At 50.4% G+C, this 18986-nt stretch overlaps 1 protein-coding gene across 1 annotated transcript; it reads left to right on the plus strand.

Moving 5' to 3' along the window:
* Nucleotides 1-17468, plus strand: LOC311510796 (keratin, type II cytoskeletal 8-like). Its single transcript, XM_084610785.1, has 9 exons — nt 1-402; nt 5577-5785; nt 8005-8065; nt 8297-8392; nt 10657-10827; nt 11631-11756; nt 13886-14106; nt 15409-15464; nt 17361-17468. The coding sequence occupies exons 1-9, from the start codon at nt 70-72 to the stop codon at nt 17402-17404; spliced, it is 1317 nt and encodes a 438-aa protein (XP_084466911.1). The 5' UTR covers nt 1-69; the 3' UTR covers nt 17405-17468.
* The last annotated feature ends 1518 nt before the right edge of the window (nt 17469-18986 follow it).

Genomic DNA, 18986 nt, shown 5'->3' on the forward strand with positions numbered 1-18986 from the left:
TCTCAGCCTTTACAGACCTTCCTCCAGTGCCTACCAAGCACTTCCTCATTCTCCACCGGTGTCGTCAAAATGTCTGTCATCTCCGTCAGTAAGAAGTACAGGAGTTCCCCCCGCAACTTCAGCAGCCAGTCCTATGCCTCCACTGGCTACTCCAGAATGAGCCCCCTGACTTATGCCATCTCCAGCCCAGGTGGCAGCAAATTCAGAGGAGCCAGGACCCCCCTGGGGCTGGGGATGAGTGGTGGGGCCGGCATCAAGGGTAGTCTTGTAGCAGTGAACTTCAACCGGAGCCTGATGAGTCCCATCAAGACTGGGCTCGACCCAGAGATCCAGCTCGTGAAAGCTCAGGAGAAGGAGCAGATCAAGACTCTGAACAATAAATTTGCCCACTTTATTGACAAGGTAAGCCTTGGGTCTTCTAATACTGAGCATTCTCTCCTTGGCAGATGGATCTGTGTTGTGAAGAACTCTGTTGTCCTCCTTTCCTATTACGTTTTAACTCTTCTAAGAATTGGAGAGACCAGCGAAAACTGTGATGAAACAGCCCAAAAGGCAGTGGTGGCAAGTTGCTAATGTCATGGTAGCTGTTGTCAGTGTAATAAGTAAAGGCAATAAAGAGGGTTTAGTCATTGTGCAACCTTTAAGAAATCGATATGGTACAAAGGATAATCAGCCTGAACGGCTCTCACAACCAACACCAGAAGCTAGCTAGGCCTTATCTGATGCTCCAAAGGTTACACTAAATGGGACGCTTTCAAGCAGACCCACGCAGTATCACAATTGCTGTCTATATTTTCAAAAGCAACGAGACCAGTCAGTTTTGGGGTGCTCAGCTTGAAATGCCTCAAAAAGACTTGAGTTCCAGAGGTGGGCGCTTGGTGATTTTGGATAAAATCAACCCCCTTTAAGGGGTCTTAAGTTGGGCATCCAAAATCACTATTCAGGCTTAGGTCTTCTAAACAGATTGGGCAGGATCAAGACTTTATAGGACTTAACTTGGGAAACAAAAGAGGCTTCCCCAAACTCGTCAATATGTATTTTGGTTCATGCTTGGAGTAATCAATGAGCAACCTACAGTAAAGGCCAACCCTCTTTAATGCTTCTTTCTTATTGCTCCCACAGCCCAGTGGCTGTATTGGCCTTTGGTTTTCTAAATTTTTTCTCTCTTAAGGGCTTAGAATGGGGTGGGCAACTTGACTCTGAGAAGGAGCCAGAATTTACCAATGTACATTGGCAAAGAGCCACGGTAATATGTCAGCAGCCCCCCATCAGCTCTCCCACCCCGGAGCCTCCCACCCACCGGCAGCCCCACCGATCAGAGCCTCCCCCTCTCTTCCGCACCTCCTGATCAGCTTCGTGGCGTGCAGGAGGCTCAGAGGGGGAGGAGCGAGGGCACGGCAGGCTCAGGGGAGGGCGTGGGAAGGGGTGGAGTGGGGCAGGGCCTGTGGCAGAGCCAGGGGTTGAGCAGTGAGCACCCCCTGGCACATTGGAAAGTCAGTGCCTAGACAAGGAGCCACATGGAATCATAGACTTTAAGGTCAGAAGGGACCATTATGATCATCTAGTCTGACCTCCTGCACAACGCAGGCCACGGAATCTCACCCACCAATTCCTGTAACGAACCCCTAACTTATGTCTGAGCTGTCGAAGTCCTCAAATCGTGGTTTAAAGACTTCAAGGTGCAGAGAATCCTCCAGAAAGTGACCCGTGCTCCATGCTGCAGAGGAAGGTGAAAACTCCCCAGGGCCTCTGCCAATCTGCCCTGGGGGAAAATTCCTTCCCGACCCCAAATATGGCGATCAGCTAAACCCTGAGCATGTGGGCAAGACTCACCAGCCAGACACCCAAGAAAGAATTTTCTGTAGTAACTCAAATCCCACCCCTTCTAACATACCATCACAGGCCATTGGGCATATCTACTGCTAGTAGTTGAAGATCAATTAATTGCCAAAATTAGGCTATCTCATCATATTATCTCCTCCATAAACTTATCAAGCTTTGTCTTGAAGCCAGATATGTCGTTCGCACCCACTGCTTCCCTTGGAAGGCTGTTCCAGAACTTCACTCCTCTGATGGTTAGAAACCTTTGTCTAATTTCAAGTCTAAACTTCCTGATGGCCAGTTTCTATCCATTTGTTCTTGTGTCCACATTGGTACTGAGCTTAAATAATTCTTCTCCCTCCATGGTATTTATCCCTCTGATATATTTATAGAGAGCAATCATATCTCCCCACAACCTTCTTTTGGTTAGGCTAAACAAGCCAAGCTCATTGAGTCTCCTTTCATAAGACAGGTTTTCCATTCCTCAGATCATCCTAGTAGCTCTTCTCTGTACCTGTTCCAGTTTGAATTCATCCTTCTTAAACATGGGAGACCAGAACTGCACACAATATTCCAGATGAGGTCTCACCAGTGCCTTGAATAATGGTACTAAAACCTCCTTATCTCTACTGGAAATACTTCGCCTGATGCATCCCAAGACCGCATTAGCTTTTTTCACGGCCATATCACATTGGCGGCTCATAGTCATCTTGTGATCGACCAGTACTCTGAGGTCCTTCTCCTCCTCTGTTACTTCCAAGTAATGCGTTCCCAGTTTATAACAGAAATTCTTGTTATTAATCCCAAAATGCATGACCTTGCACTTTTCACTATTAAATTTCGTCCTATTACTATTATTCCAGTTTACAAGGTCATCCAGACCCTCCTGTAGGATATCCCGGTTCTTCTCTATATTGGCAATACCTCCCAGCTCTGTGTCATCCGCAAACTTTATTAGCACACTCCTGCTTTTTGTGCCAAGGTCAGTAATAAAAAGATTAAATAAGATTGGTCCCAAAACCGATCCCTGAGGAACTCCACTAGTAACCTCCTTCCAGTCTGACAGTTCACCTTTCAGTGTGACCCGCTGTAGTCTCCCCTTTAACCAGTTCCTTATCCCCCTTTCAATTTTCATATTGACCCCCATCTTTTCCAATTTAGCTAATAATTCTCCATGTAGAACCTTATCAAATGCCTTACTGAAATTGAGGTAAATTAGATCTACTGCATTCCCTTTGTCTAAAAAATCTGTTACCTTCTCAAAGAAGGAGATCAAGTTGGTCTGACATGATCTACCTTTTGTAATGCCATGTTGTATTTTGTCCCAATTACCATTGACTTCAATGTCCTTAACTACTTTCTCCTTCAAAATTTTTTCCAAGACCTTGCATACTAAAGATGTCAAACTAACGGGCCTGTGTTACCCGGATTGCTTTTTTTACCTTTTTTAAAAATAGGAACGATGTTAGCAATTCTCCAGGCATACAGTACAACCTCTGAGTTTACAGATTCATTAAAAATTCTTGCTAATGGGCTTGCAATTTCATGTTCCTTTAATATTCTTGGATGAAGATTATCTGGGCCGCCCGATTTAGTCCCATTAAGCTGTTCGAGTTTGGCTTCTACCTCGGATGTGGTAATATCTACCTCCATATCCTCATTCCCATTTGTCGTTCTACCATTATTAACTTCTGAAAAGCCGCATGTGGCTCCGGAGCCACAGGTTGGCCACCCTTGTCTTAGAAGATCCCTTAGGGGCAGATTATTCCACATCTGCTCATTGTGGAGTTTCTTGCACCTTCCTCTGAAGTATCTGATACTGGCCACTATTAGAGATGGGATACTGGACTGCATGGCTGTAGGTCTAATCCAGTCTGGGAATTCTTATGTTCCTAACTGTGGGGATAGTCTTATCCTGGAAAAATGCTCAGTTTTCCATGAGGACCAAGTGTTTTGTCCAAGTGGATATGTCCTGTAGCCATCTGTGGAAGTGAGTGAGATTTGTCCTGTTCATAGAATCATAGAATATCAGGATTGGAAGGGACCTCAGGAGGTCTTCTAGTCCAACCCCCTGCTCAAAGTCGGACCAATCCACAATAATACTTCCTGAAGCGGAGAAAGATTAGTACATAGGGTATACGTAGGAACAGGTTCTCCTCCCAGGGAGTTATGGGTTAGCATAGAGGAGATAAATTATCCTTTGTGGCTAACAAATAAGGAGATGGGCCCAGTTCTCTAGTGTCAGAGTCATAGACTTTAAGGCCAGAAGTCAGACCAATGTTCTGATCAAAAGTCTCCTATGATCGGTTAATGAGACTGTCAAGAGGGCTATTTTTGCTCTTAATTTGTTTTGAAAGGCAGTGTCTGTTTCAGCACAGTTTAATGCAGAGACGCCGATTTTCAAATGTGCCGGGGGGATGCTCCACCCCAGGCCCTGCCCCCACTCCACCTCTTCCCCAAGGCCCCAGCCCCGCTCTGCCTCTTCCCACCCCATTCCGCCCCCTCCCTCAAGTGCACCCCACCCTCGCTCCTCTCCCCCCTCCCCCCAGCACCTCCTGCACGCCACGGAACAGCTGATCGCGGGAGGTGCTGGGAGGGAGGGGGGGAGCAAATTGGTGGGGAGGACAGACAGGAGGCGCTACGGGGCAGGGGGGAGGCGCTGACCCACGGGGCTTCCAATGGGTGCTGAGCAGCCACTAATTTTTCCCGGTGGGTGCTCCAGCCACGGAGCACCCACGAAGTCAGCGCCTATGGTTTAATGGTGGAAAGCACTTTTCTCAGCCTGCGTGCAGATTCCCTTGACCATGGACACAGCTGCTCAGAGAGCACAAACAATTCTGTTGGGGCATGCGTCCGAAACTGGGAAAGTGAAACGGTGAAAGTGAAGAATAGTTGGCATAGCTTGGATAAAACTGGAAATCTTGTGGCACAAGGAAAATGTACCTGTGGCTGGAGTTGGTTGAACGCTCTTATTTACATTACAATAAAACTTTCAAGATCAGGGCCCTAGCGTGTCAGGTGCTGTACACACTAGAGCGGAGAGAAATTTTTTAGCAAAAAGAGGCAAGTTCAGTGATGCCAGAACGTTTTGTTAATTCATGTTGATTTCACTGAATGGTTTGTTTAAAAACAGAACAAAACAATTACAAAAATTGGTACCAAGCGATTTGAAGTTTCTGTTTGAAATGACATTTAGTTGCAAAACGTCCTTTAGTTTTATTTAAATTTTTTTTAATGTTTACAAATGGTCAAAAACATTTTAATTTTGTAGAAATTAGACTTCTTGTTCAATCCAGAATGAACTTTTTTTTCCGACTTTTCGATTAGCCAAAAATTTCCATCTGACCCCAAATTAATTTTTTTCGACCCTTTGAAATTGGTAATGAACCAAAAAAAAAAAATCGTAATTTGCCCAGTTCTAGTTCAGACACACAGCAAGAGATAATGCCCACCCCACTGAGCTTACAATCTAAATAATGAGACAGACACAGGTCGGGAGGAGACACAGAGAGGGGAAGTGACTTGCCCAAGTTTACCCAGGTGCCAGCTGTCCACAGTCCTAAACCAGTTGCTCAATCTACTGGAGCACACTGGCTCTTGTAAATCGCCAGTTATATTTACACTCATTTTAATGATGCTTTTTCCCACTGCTGAAGTGAAGCAAAGGGGCTTTAGTGCAGCTGAAAAGTCTGGCCTAAGGTCTCCCATGTGCATAGTCACACCAGTCTGAGGACGCAAACTCCTTATCTCCCCAGGTTCGCACACTGGAGCAGCAGAACCAGGTGTTGAAGATCAAGTGGAGCATGCTGCAGGGCCAGAAAACTGGGCCCATTAACATGGAAAACATGTTCAAGGCATTTATCAACAACTTGCAGAAGCAGCTGGAGGACCTGGGGCACCAGAGGGTTAGGCTGGAATCCGAGCAGGGCAACACGCAGGACCTTCTGGAAGAGTTCGAGCGAAAGTGAGTCCAAACTATGACGCAGCCAATGGGGACTTTCTCACCAGGATTGGGTAAAGATTCCAGGCTAGGGTGCTTTGCACATCCAGGCCTATATCCATTAGCTATGGAAGAAGGTGGTCCTAAAGCAGAGGTGGGCAAAGTATGGCCCGTGGGCCACATCTGGCCTGTGGGACCATCCTGCCTGGCCCTTAAGCTCCCGGCCGGGGAGGCTCGCCCCCAGCCCCTCCCCTGCTGTCCCCCTTTCCCCGCCGCCTCAGCTCACCGTGTCGCCAGTGCTCTGGACGGTGGGGCTGCGAGCTCCTGCTGGGCAGTGCGGTGGCGTAGCTGGCTCCAGCCGGGCGCCGTGGCGGCCAGTCCTGCTGCTCTGAGTGGCATGGTAAGGGGGAGGGGAGTGGGGGGGTTGGATAAGGGGCAGGGTTCCCGGGGGGCAGTCAGGGGACAGGGAGCAGGGGGCGGTTGGATGGGGCGGAGGTTCGGGGGGGGGCGGTCAGGGAACAGGCAGCGTTGGATAGGCATGGGAGTTGCGGGGGGGACTGTCAGGGGGCGGGGGTGTGGATAGGGGTTGGGGCAATCAGGGGACAGGAAGCAGGGGGGGTTGGATGGGGGTGGGATCCTGGGGGGGCAATTAGGGGCGGGGGGGTCTCAGGAGGGGGTGGTCAAAACATGACTTTTCAGAAGAACTTGGTCCATTATATCAATGGGCAACATTGCAGTGCGGTTGGTGTCTCCAGGCTCAGTGGGGTAGGGGATCTTTTGCTCCTAGTCACCTCAAGTCTGTGCCAATAGACCTGGGAGAATATTTTTGTTTGAAATGTGATTTGGAGAAAAGGCAGCTTTGGCAACAACTAACTGTGCTGTGAATTTGTGTTGGCTTCATTGAAGTTTCCTTGAAACACAATGCCAACACGTAAATAAAAGCCCAGTCGAAGCGAAAGGTTTCGTTTTGGGTCCAATGGAACGTTTCATTGGACCCAAAATGATCTTATTTTAATTTGTACTATTAGATTCTCCAGAAATTCTGAAAATTTCCCTTTTCTGTGTCCCTGAAATGACCCCCCCCCGATTTTTCGGCACTGTTAGTGAACTGAAAAATGTATAATTTGCACAGCTCTAATTCTCACCTCTATCGTCTCTCTCAGACAAAGGTGCCGACTTTCTAATGAGCTGGGGGTGCTGAACCCCTGCTCTGCCCCAGGCCCCGTCCCCAGTCTAATCCTTCCCCCACGGCCCCACCCCTGCCCTGCCTCTTCCTGCCCCACCTCGCCCCCACTGCACTCCATCCCACCCCACCCCACCTCTTCCCGCCCCCTTCTTCCCCCTCCTCCAAGCACACCCCACCCTCACTTTTCCCTCTCCGCCCCAGTGCCTTGTGTACGCTCGGAACTGCATGGGACAGCTGATTATGGTGCTTGGAGGAAGGGGAGGCACTGGGAAGGGTGGGAGGCGCTGATCAGTGGGGCTTCCGGTGGGTGGGAGGCACTGGGGGGAGAAGGAGGAGCTGATCGGGTGGGGGCTGCCGTTGGGTGCTCAGTACCCACCATTTTTCCCCCTATGGGTGCTCCAGCCCCGGAGCACCCATGGGGTCGGCACCTATGCTACACCTCTGCATATCCAGACTAACTCCATCACGCCCTTGGTGGGTTTAAATCAGGCCCAATATCTCAAAGCCAGGCCAGATTTATATCCCCATTGCGCTTACAGGCTCCAACTCTGATCATGGCCCTATTATGCTGGGGGCAGTGCAGTCGCATTGTAAGATGCAGTCCCTGCCCTGAAAGGCTCATGGTGTAAACAGAGAAAAGGCGGGAGGGGAAATGACTCATCCATGATCACACAGCAGGGCAGTGGCGAAGACAAGAATAGAACCACTAGGCCACACCACCTCTCTCTTTTGCAAAGTCCCAAAGTGCCCAGCCACAGTTGCAACAGCAAGGGCCTGATGCAACAGCACCCAAAACCCCAGCTGAAGTCAGTGGGAGCTGTGGGTGTTCCCCTCCCGCACCCAAAACCCCAGCTGAAGTCAGTGGGAGCTGTGGGTGTTCCCTTCCCGTGTCGGGAGGGGAACACCCATAGCTCCCACTGACTTCAGCTGGGGTTTTGGGTGCTCTTCAGAACATCCTCTGATGGTCCCCACATCTTTGTAGCTTCCGTAAGAGAATTAACTCCCAGCCACTCAGACGCACCCTGCAATGAACTGATTCCCTCCCACCTGCTCACAGGTACGAAGAAGAAACCAACAACCGGACTAGGAGGGAAAACGAATTTGTCCTGCTTAAGAAGGTGAGTCCATGCTTCTTCCAACTGGGTTTAGCGCTAGGCATCGGGCATGATTATTTATTTATTATGGGTATTGTGGGGGTGCCTGGGAGGCCCAGTCATGGATGAGGATGCTATTGTGCTAGGCGCTGTACAAACATGGAACAAAAAGATGGCCTCCTACCTCCAAAGAACTTCTAATCTTAGTAAACAGGGTTGGAGTCTGACTCACAGGTGCCTGGACTCTTTTCTCAGGAGGTGGACGAGGCTTACATCAAAAAGGAGGAAATGGAGGTCAAGTTGCAAAATCTGACCGACGAAATCAACTTCCTGATAGAGCTTTATGCCAGGGTAAGTGGCTTTTCTCTCCCTTGTCTACACTTTGTGGCAGCACATGAGGTGCGGGCTGCGTCCACACTGGGGTGCGTGGCTAGATGCGGCAGTGAAAGGCTCTAGCAGGTGGAGGCAGTGGGACACTACACGGCTCATTCTAGCAGTGTAGACGGGGAAGGCACTGGTTGGACGCGTAGAGAGCTGGGCAGGGTACATGCCCCAAGGTTCTGGGCATAGGTGCTGACTCCGTGGGTGCTCCGGGGTTGGAGCACCCATGGAGAAAAATTAGTGGGTGCTCTGCCCCCCCTCGCAGTCAAGCTCCCCTCATCCCCCACCCCACCCCGCCCCTCCTCCTCCTCTTCCTCCCCCCGAGCGCACCGCGACCCCGCTCCTCCGCCTACCTCCAAGCTTTTCCTGGCCGCCGCCAAACAGATGTTTGGCCGTGTTAGCACACTCCGGGAGGGGGTGGAGGAGTGGGTATATGATGCGCTCAGGGTGGGCGGGGGGGAGAGGCGGGGTCAGGGCAGGGATTTGGGGAAGGAGTTGGAATATTTGCAAGGGGGGGGATTTGGGATGGGGACTTTGGGGGAAGGGGTTGGAATGGGGCTGGGGAAGGGGTGGGAAGAGGCGGGGCAGGGGTGGGGCCTCATGGAAAGGGTGGAGTGGGGGCGGGGCCGGGGCAGAGGCGGGAGTCGAGCACCCACGGGAAAGAGGGAAAGTCGGCGCTTATGATTCTGGGGTGTCTTTACCTGCCTAAGCAGTGCCTCACCATCTACACTGCTGTTTATACCCATGCTAGGGGTGTGTGCAGTGACTGTAAGTGTAGACGTAGCCTTAGATTACGACTACAGTTCTAAATTTCCTGGTGAATTCCATTGAGTAACAGAGTTTCTGTAATGAAAGATCCTGCCAGTCTAGAGAGCCAGAGAAATCGTCTTTTTTTTAAAGGGGCAGACCTGCCTCCACAGTTCACTTTCTAACTAGCTGCAAAATTCCAGGCCAGATTTCAAGCCCCACAATGGTCAGGAGCTGTTTGGGGTTTGTTTGGGGCCCACAACTGGGATAAATAGTCACCAGTTGATTCTTACAAAACTCCTCTGTTGTAAGTGTTATGACTCCCATTCTACAGACAGGAGAACTGAGACAGAATGACTCATCCAAGGCCACTTGGCATGTAAGTGGCAGAGATGGGATCAGAACTCAGGAGCTCCTCCACTCAGCCTCTTAAGGGGTTGTTTACACTGCAAAAAAAACCCTGCCACATCAAGTGTCCAAGTCCGGATCTGCAGACTCGGGCTCACAGAGTTCACCTATGGTGCTAAAAATAGCCTTTTCGGCATTCCCATCAAGGCTGGAGTGCAGGTTCTGAAAGCCGGCGAGGGGTTTGTGTCTCAGACCCTGAGCTCTAGCCGGAGTGGGAATGTCAATACGGCTATTTTATAGCGCTGTAGCTACAGTCTATAGCCCCAGGCTCTGACACTTGCTGCCACAGGTCTTTTTTTTTTTGCAGTGTAGACATACCCTAAGACACTAAGCATATAGGGACTTCCATATTCCACTATCCTGTTTCTAAGAGTAGTCAGCACCAGCTGCTTCAGTGTAAGAAAAACAGAATTAGCAGAGGTGGAATGATCTACCTTCCTCTTCGGGCCCATCCTGACCTCTGACAGACAGAGATAGGCTTCCCACCTGAACGAGGAGGTGTTAAACCCCTCCCTAAATTTGTCAGCGTTAACTGTTATAACTTTGGGTATTCTTCTCATCCCATCCCTTTTGGAATCTTGAGACTTTCTTGGCCTCACTGACTTCCTGTGGCAGTGAGTTCTACAGGCGAATGACGTGCTGTATGGAAAAAGTATTTTCTTGTCTCTATTTTGAATTTGCCACCCTTTAACTTCATGGAATGTACACTCGTTCTTGTGTAAGGAGACACCGATCTCCCTTCTCTAGATGTTCGTCATTGTATATACTGTTATTGTGTCCCCTTTTAGTTGTCTCCTCTTGAAGAGAAACCATCCCAATTTTGTCAATCTCTCTTCATAAGAGAGTTTCTCCAGCCCCTTAATCATACTTGTCACCCTTCCTTGAACCCCTCTAGTTCTGCAATATCCTTTTTGGAGGTGGGGTGACCAGTGCTGCATGCAGAATCCAGAAGAGGCTGAAGCATTGATTTATATCAGCCTGGGGAGGGAGCTTCCATGGGAGCCGGCTGCAGGGCTTATGGGATGCAGTTCAGTTCATTGTCCTTCCTGTAACGAATGAGGGTTTTCTTTCTCATGTAGGAGCTGCGTGAACAGCACACCCAGGTAGAGGTGTCCAACACCCCCATGGTCACAGCCGTGGACAGCAGTCCCAAGCTAGACGTGGACAGCATCATTGCGGAGGCCAGAGTGCAGTACGAGGAGATGGCTGAGAACAGCCGAGAGGAAGCTGAGAGCAAGTATCGGATCACGGTGAGCGAGGCCCGTCTCGGCCCTGAGTGGCTGCTGTTTAGAAGGGCAGGGCAGTGTGTGAGGCCTGGTCCATGTGAGAGAGAAGTGACAATATGGAACAGGGTGAGCCAGGGCCCTAGACAGCTTCCTGGTTCCTTTGCCAGGTGGCTTCATCCTTTGCTTGGGGTGGTGTTGACAGCAGGGGTCCACCACCTAAGGCCCACTTCTTTCCGCCACTCCTAGTCAGATGTGCTGTGGCCTTCCTCATCCCTGACTTACAGCCATCAAGCAGGTAGGGGTCTATCCTGGGCTTTGTGTGCAAGGCCATCACCGTGGTGGAGGGGCCTTCCTGCCACATAACCCCCTACGCTACCCCAACCAAAGAGCCTTTCCTGCCACCCCAGCTGAAGGTCTTGTGTGTGGGGTTCCCCTCAGACACCCGTCTGAACCCCCTGAGCGCGCAGAGGATTTAGGGGCCTGCCACAAAGGGTGGGAACTTGGTCTCACTCCATTGGGCCCCCTGATCCAGGGGGATGGGAGAAACTGTTCCCCCACCTTCCTTGGCCGACCAAGAAGCAGTGCTGGAAGATGGAGCTGTTTTCTCCCCACCCAGGACAGTGGCTGCATAGATGACAATTCTGAGGGGAACCCTAATTTGTACGTGCCGACCTCTACACCCTTGCTGGCAGTGAGGTGACATTACATGGCTAGCATGAGGCTCTTCACTGAGGCGGTATATCTCACTGGCTCCCAGACTCGTGTTTCTCTAGATCCTGATCTGGACTCAGCATCTCCTTCTCTCTTTCCCTTTCTCCCCTATGCAGTACGAGCAGATCCAGGAGAAAGCAGACAGGCACGGGGAAGAGCTCCGTGCTGCCAAGGCCGAGCTCAACGAGCTCAACCGGATGATCCCATTGATCCGGGCGGAGATTGCGGCTCTGAAAGAACAGGTCAGCGAGGAAACAGCTGGGGATTCACATGTGGATGGAGGGGGCCACATCCAGCCCTGGGGGGGGAGCTCTGCTGAAGTAATTCGGTGCCCACAGGGCCAGATTTTCCAAAAGCTCAGTGCACAGAATCATAGAAAAGTAGGCCTGGAAAGGACCTTTTGAGGTCATCTCGTCCAGCCCCATGCTGAGACAAGACCAAGTATACCTAGAGCACCCCAATAGGTGTTTGTCTAAACCTGTTACCTCCCTTGGCAACCTGTTCTAATGCTTAACTATCCTTACACGTAGAAAGCTTTCCCTCATCTCTAACCTAACTCTCCCTTGCTGCTGATCAAGCCAATTACTTCTTGTCCATGCTGGATTCCTGGGCTCTTTTGAAAACCCAGCACTTGAAAATCAGCACCTCCTTGTCATTTTCTCCATCCATTTTTTCAGAGAGACCTTGAGGCAGGAGCGTCCGAACGGGGTGGAGGCCAGGGGGCCATGGCCCTCCCACTTTTTACCGGCCATAAGGGCGAACAATGGGGGGAGGGGGCAGAGAGGAGCAAGTGGGTGTTGGGTTCTTGGGGGAAGAGGTGGTGGAAGGGCAGGGACTCGGAGCGGTGCAGTGTTTTGGGGGGAGGGCCACAGTTTGGGCATCTGTTGCTCCCCCCACTTTAGGGTGCTTGTGCCACCCCTTCCTTGAGGCCATGTGACCAGGGGAAGGGACTTCCCTTTAAGCTTCTTGCCATGTGTCCAACTTTCTCTCTAATGACAGTTGGGCTCGGGGACCAGTCACAATGTGATTCTATTCTGTAGTGCGGGTAGGATGTTAATTGTGTCCTGAACCCTTGCTAAAGCCATGACCAGTGTATGCATTGGTTAGGAATTCAGTCACTGTCCTATCTATCTCTTCAGGGGTGACTTGATTACAGTCGATAAGTATCTACATGGGGAACAAAGATTTGATAACGGGCTCCTCAGTCTAGCTGGTAAAAGCTAACCATATCCAAATGCTGAAAGTTGAAGCTAGACAAATTCAGACTGGAAAATAAGGGGCAGATTTTTAACAGTGAGAGCACTTAACTATTGGAACCATTTGTGGTGGATTCTCCATCACTGGACACTTTAAAATCAGGATCGGATGTTTTTCTAAAACATCTGCTCTCGTTCAAACAGGAATTATTCTGGGGGAGTTCTACTGGGCATGTTATACAAGAGGGCATCAGACTAGCTCAGTGGCCCTCAACGCAGTGCCTGTGGCCACCATGGCGCCCGCCGGGGCATTTTTGTGTGTCCGTAGGACACCCTGCTGCCGAAATGATGCCACTGAGCGCGGCCGCTGGAGAATCGCCAGCCAAAGTGCCGCCGAGAAGCGTTGCCGTTTCTCAGAGGCATTTCGGCGGCGGGGCAATATGCTAATCCCACAAGAAAGGTTGGGGACCACTGGACTAGCTGATCAAAATGGTCCCCTCTGGCTTTTGAATATCTGTCTCTTTCTGTCTCTCTCTGACCTGTAGTTCCACACTCTAGCCAGCCTCGCTCTCTCTCTCCAGTCTCTTTCTCTACGTAGCAACTTTCCCCACTCTCATTGCCGATGTATCTCAGCACCTTACAAACTTGGTTACGGTGCTGGACCGGGATTCAGGAGATCTGATGTAAACTCCTGGCTCTCCCGCATTGTAAATGTCAAAACCAAACATTTGGGCTTTTTCTGTTGTTGCTTTATTGGTTTTCGTCTGAAGCAATTCAGTGAATGGATTCCAAAATATTTCAGCCAATGTGAATTTGCATTTTGCAGTGAAAAATAAGTTTTGGATGAAAAAGGGTCACCTGCCTCTCATCTCCTCCTGATCTCTAAGACTAGAGACTGGATTAAGTCCTGATACGTAAGCCTTAATACCCCTTCCAAAATGTGTGTTGTCATTAATTATAAGGGCCCTACCTCTCTTCCCTTGCTTACTTCTTTTCTTGCTGGGAAATTTCCACTTACGCAGTAACTAGCTCTCTTTGGAGTTGCCCACGTGTTTGGAGAGTTGGCCTTAGAATGTCCTATCTGATTTCTGCTGTCAGCTGAACCCTTTCCTCCATAGATGGCTCCAAAGAAAGACTGGGTCTCAGTGGAAATCTGTCAAACGTCTGTTTTGCAGAACTCCAAGCTGGAGGTGGACATTGTCCAGGCTGAGGAGCAAGGCAAGATCGCTGTGGCAGATGCTACAGAGAAGCTGCAGAAGATGGAACATGCCCTGCAGAAAGCCAAGCAGGACATGGCGCTCCAGCTGCAGGAGTATCAGGCGCTGATGAGCCTCAAACTGACGCTGGATATTGAGATCGCCACCTTCAGGAAGCTGCTGGAAGGAGAGGAGAGCAGGTGGGCTTTGGGATGGGGATGGCATGAGTCATGATTGGATGGCTCTCCACCACACCCAGCAATGGGAGAACCAATGAGAGAGCTGAGTACCATAGGCCAGCCCCCAGTGCTAGAAAGTTGGCTCCGACATGGTGCACCTATCTGTCTCTGAGCTAGATGGATTAACCCTTTGATTGCTGACCTCTCTCTGGGAAAGAAGCTCAGGTGGGTTTGGAAGGGGGTCGGGTGGCACATGATGTGATTGGATGCCTCCTGCTGGTGGGAGGGCCAGTCAGAGAAACCAGATGAGCCCAGCGCTGATGCACTGGCCCCAACAGGCCAGTCCAGTGCTAGGTTCATTGTGACCAAGGTTGCCACATCATCGGAGGAGACAGGTTTGCGACTGAGCAGTACAGATTAAGAACAAGCAGACTGGAAATTAATGTAGCTGTGCGGGACAAACTGGATGCTGTGTGTGTGGAGTATCTTTGGAGGAGCCACTTGGTCGGCCTGTAGATATTCTGCTTCTGTTTCAGGGTGACTTCCCGCAATAAACTGTACTTGACCCTTAATTATCTCTTAACCCGGGTTGCTGGTCCTTTAACTGCGGGTGCACAAGAGTGTTCCGATGTGTGTGATTACAACCAGACAGCTTTCTATGGAAATCATTGTTCATGCAGAAGTGGGCCAGCCGCTTCCCAGCTGAGCACAGCCTCTGAGCTTGATTCACCACTTCTCCATGCTTTGCCTTACGCTGGTATGTCAGGCAGGCAGCCTCTGTCTGCGGCTGTGCTGAGGCAGGGGTGAAATGCCTTTCGGGGGGGGGGTGAGTCATGGAGTCAATGAGGTGTTGAATGGCTGGGCTTTAACTCGGTTCCTAGCAATCTATATCCTAGACAAGCCAGCCTCATGCAGTGGAGGAAATGGAGTAAAGCATCTGGGATCTCCTGTGTTCTAGTCCCAGATTTGCTGCTGGCTTACTGTGGGCTTAGGGGAGGTCATTTAACCTCTCATTAGTACCATAAGGACAACGATCCCATAAGAAATATTTCTACCTCCGGCTTCACTGTGGTTGCTATGCAGCATGCTAATTTTCCGCTCAGATCTTCTTGGGTAGAGCCCCGATCCTTCTGCTTCACAATACAGGCCCTTATTGACTGAGCCAAAGGAGAATCTCTGTTAGTTGCGAGCAGTATGGGGCTCGTGACACACAGACGAATTGTTCTGAGTCTGTGTTGACGGTAGTTTGCACGCACAGCACTCACTGTGTCCTTCTCTGCATCCCATCTGCACTAAGTTTTGTCGCTCTCTTCTGCTTGGCAGGCTGGAATCCAGTATGCAAAACCGGAGCATTCAGACTAAGACAACCGGCTATTCAAGTAAATATATTTCATCGGGGGCACTGGGGAGGAGGTGGGCAGCAGGGCAGACCATAGAACCAGGACAAAATCCCACTCCCATAGCAGTGCTGGACTTTACTAGCCAGTGGGAGTTTTCCACGTGTAGGGAGAGCTGAATATGAGAGACAGCTTCTGTCACATGGGTCAGAGAGGAGAAATTTGCCCCTTGTGAGTCACTAAGGTCCTGATCCTGTAAGCTGCAGAACATACCCCACTGTCGACAATCACATCCAGTGCCATAGGCGTGGGAACTATGGGAGCAGGGGGGCTGCAGCACCCCCAGGTTTTGCGCAGGTTTTGTGCCTGTGGTCCCGGCTGCTGCCACTGCACTCGGGGTCCCAGCTGCTACCCCATGTCCAGGGTCCTGGCTGCCGCCCTGCGCCCAGCATCCCGGCTGCTGCTCCGTGCCTGTGATCCTGGCTGCCACCCCGCGTCCAGGGTCCCAGCTGCCGCCCAGCATCCAGAGTCCCAGCTGCTGCCCCGTGGCCAAGGTCCCGGTTGCCGTCCCTGCATTGGGGGCTCCATGCTGGCCCCGCACCCAGGGTCCTGGCTGCTGGCTCCATGCCCGGGGGCAAGGGGGCTGGCTTTCAGCACCCTCACTATTAAAAGCGTTCCAGCACCATTGTCTGGTGCCGGGACCGTCGGCTAGATTCTGACCTTTTCTGGCCTCGTGTTCGCTTAAACTCTCATTCCCGGGGCAATCCGGTTAATGACAATAAAGGGCCATCTACTGCCTTCAGTTTCACCCATGCCATCGCATTGGCTGAGATGGCAGGATGTAGACAAGGGCCCAGCCTGGCTGGTGGCTGCTCCTTGTTCTCTGCTTCACTAGAATGGGTCTGAGGTGTCGTCCACATATTCACAGAGCTGGGAAGCTTCCCGGTGGCTGAAATTTCATGCCCTCCTTTTTTTTCCGGGCAAAACACTGTTTTTGACCAATGTGTACATTTTCCATGGAAAATTTCCATTCTGGCTGAAATTTTCTGGTTTAAAGAAACTGAAAATTTTGGGTCAAGGTTTTGGAGTTTTGTAAAAAAAATCATTTTTTTTGGGTTCAGTTTTCCATACATTTTGTTTGGTTTGTTTAGAAAACTGAACGTTTGTGGCTTTGGAAAAAAAATCAAACATTTCTGTGGTTTGAGTTGGTTTTTTGTTTTTTCTTTTAAATTGAAAATTGATTTTTAAATTGATTTAGTTGGGGATTAGTCCTGCTTTGAGCAGGGGGTTGGACTAGGTGACCTCCTGCGGTCCCTTCCAACCGTGATCTTCTATGATTCTTTGGAAAAGCCTCAAAATGTTCCATGGGAAGGTCTGAAAAAAAAATCATAAAAAGAAAAGATTTCCCACAAAAAAGAATGAGTGTGTTTCATCCCGCGCAAGTCTAAGTGTAACGCTAACAATTGTCGGTGGGCGGGATCGAACCTGGGGCCTCTGGAGCTTAGCGTGTGAGCTTCTACAGCATGAGCTAAAAGCCAACTTCCTATTAGCTAAGGCTGTAGAGCAGACACATTTTAGCTTTCTCTCTAAGTGGTCTCAGTACCACTAGATAGGCCAGAACACCACACCTAGAAGGTGTGTGGGTTACAGAAGCAGAGTGGAGCCTGTAGCAGAGAGCAGACTGTCACCTGGTAGTGGCTGCTGATGTAACCAGTACGTGGTGGGTAATGCATATAGACCACATTATGGCCCATCCCTCTGACCTTGCATGGTCACTGTCCCGGACTGTGATCTGGGATGGTGGGTCTGTCTCCTACTGGTGCTGTCCTTGAGCATGCTTGATTCTTCCCCTCCGTTGCGCTGCCCTGATCAGTTGCTTCTGGGATGCAGGGTTGGAAGCCCGTGAGCTAATGCGTCCATCTCCCTCTTCTCTTCCAGGTGGGCTGAGCACAAGATTTGCTGGCAAATTTGGCAGCTCGTAAGCGTTGGTGCTGCCCCCCCAATTCCTCCCCCCTGGAAAGCTTGACTGAGAAAAATAAAACCAGGGATGGAAAATTGGTGTCCGACGTACTCTCAGATGAGCCTCTGTTACTTTAGTGCCTTAACAGATGGGCCTTCATTGATCAGCTAAGCCAGTAGGTCTCTGGGGGAGACTGGGACAGGGGCAGAAATCTGAGGACCCCCCTCCCGCCCCAAATCTAGCAGCGGTTGCAAATTCTGTTCATGATAATAGAGGAGTTGGGTGATGGGGTGAGCGTAGGCAACAGTGGGGTAAATGGTTTGCCAGTGTCCCCTGACATCGGCGTTTGGTCCCTATCAGTCAATGCTTTATTCCTTCTCAGTGGCTGCGGAGCAAAGCTCTGTTATGTTTTTCCTCTCTTTCCCCTGCCCAGAGGGGGTCATTGTTCACTCAATGAACTTCTTACCTCCGATAACGACATCTCTGTTCTCTTTACAAGACAAGTGGAACCCACTAGTGAGCGTGTATTACAGGTCCCTGATCCACAGAGGTTGCTTCTCTATTGCCTATGCTAAAAGACCCAGTTGTCAGGACCGGGGTGTGGGCGGTCAGGCCTAGTTGTCCGAGCAATGGTGGTCAAGCCTAGTGGTCAGAGCTGGAGATGGAGGCCAGGCATAGTTCTGAGGTCAGAGCTGTAGTCAGGAACCAGGTGACGGAGCCAAGGGTCAGAGCTCGAACCAGAAGTCAGAGCTGGAGTCAGGAACTGAGCAGAGGAGCTGGTCTGTGATTGTTTTGGGATCAAAGACCCACTTGATGTTACTGAGCAGAGCTGGATGAGTGGGGTGCATTGGGAATAGGGCTGGTCATGCTGGCCCATGAAAAATTTGGGGATTGTGAAAAAAAATTCATCCTGAACTGGGGTAAAAAGCCAACGCTTTGAAGTTTTTTGCATAACGAAATTCCAAGAAAATTCTAGTTGGCAGCTGGTATCAAGCGGAATGCCCCAAGGGTCGGTCCTGGGGCCGGTTTTGTTCAATATCTTCATTAATGATCTGGAGGATGGTGTGGATTGCACCCTCAGCAAGTCTGCAGATGACACTAAACTGGGAGGAGCGGTAGATACGCTGGAGGGTAGGGATAGGATACAGAGGGCCCTAGACAAATTAAAGGATTGGGCCAAAAGAAATCTGATGAGGTTCAACAAGGACAAGTGCAGAGTCCTGCACTTAGGAGGGAAGACTCCCATGCACCGCTATAGACTAGGGACCGAATGGCTCGGCAGCAGTTCTGCAGAAAAGGACCTAGGGGTTATAGTGGATGAGAAGCTGGATATGAGTCAACAGTGTGCCCTTGTTGCCAAGAAGGCCAATGGCATTTTGGGATGTATACATAGGGGCATTGCCAGCAGATCGAGGGACGTGATCGTTCCCCTCTATTCGACTTTGGTGAGGCCTCATCTGGAGTACTGTGTCCAGTTTTGGGCACAGATAGTAGGAAAAACTTTTTCACTAGGAGGGTGGTGAAACACTGGAATGCGTTACCTCGGGAGGTGGTGGAATCTCCTTCCTTAGATATTTTTAAGGTCAGGCTTGACAAAGCCCTGG

Source organism: Lepidochelys olivacea, assembly GCF_965140295.1.
Source record: "Lepidochelys olivacea isolate rLepOli2 genome assembly, chromosome: 20".
NCBI lineage: Eukaryota > Metazoa > Chordata > Testudines > Cheloniidae > Lepidochelys > Lepidochelys olivacea.

Excerpts from the sequence above, each read along its gene's own strand:
- LOC311510796 (XM_084610785.1), top strand. The coding sequence starts at position 70 with ATGTCTGTCATCTCCGTCAGTAAGAAGTACAGGAGTTCCCCCCGCAAC. Across the intron at positions 10,828-11,630 it reads AGAGCAAGTATCGGATCACG|TACGAGCAGATCCAGGAGAA; the intron begins GTGAGCGAGGCC and ends TCCCCTATGCAG. Across the intron at positions 11,757-13,885 it reads TTGCGGCTCTGAAAGAACAG|AACTCCAAGCTGGAGGTGGA; the intron begins GTCAGCGAGGAA and ends TCTGTTTTGCAG.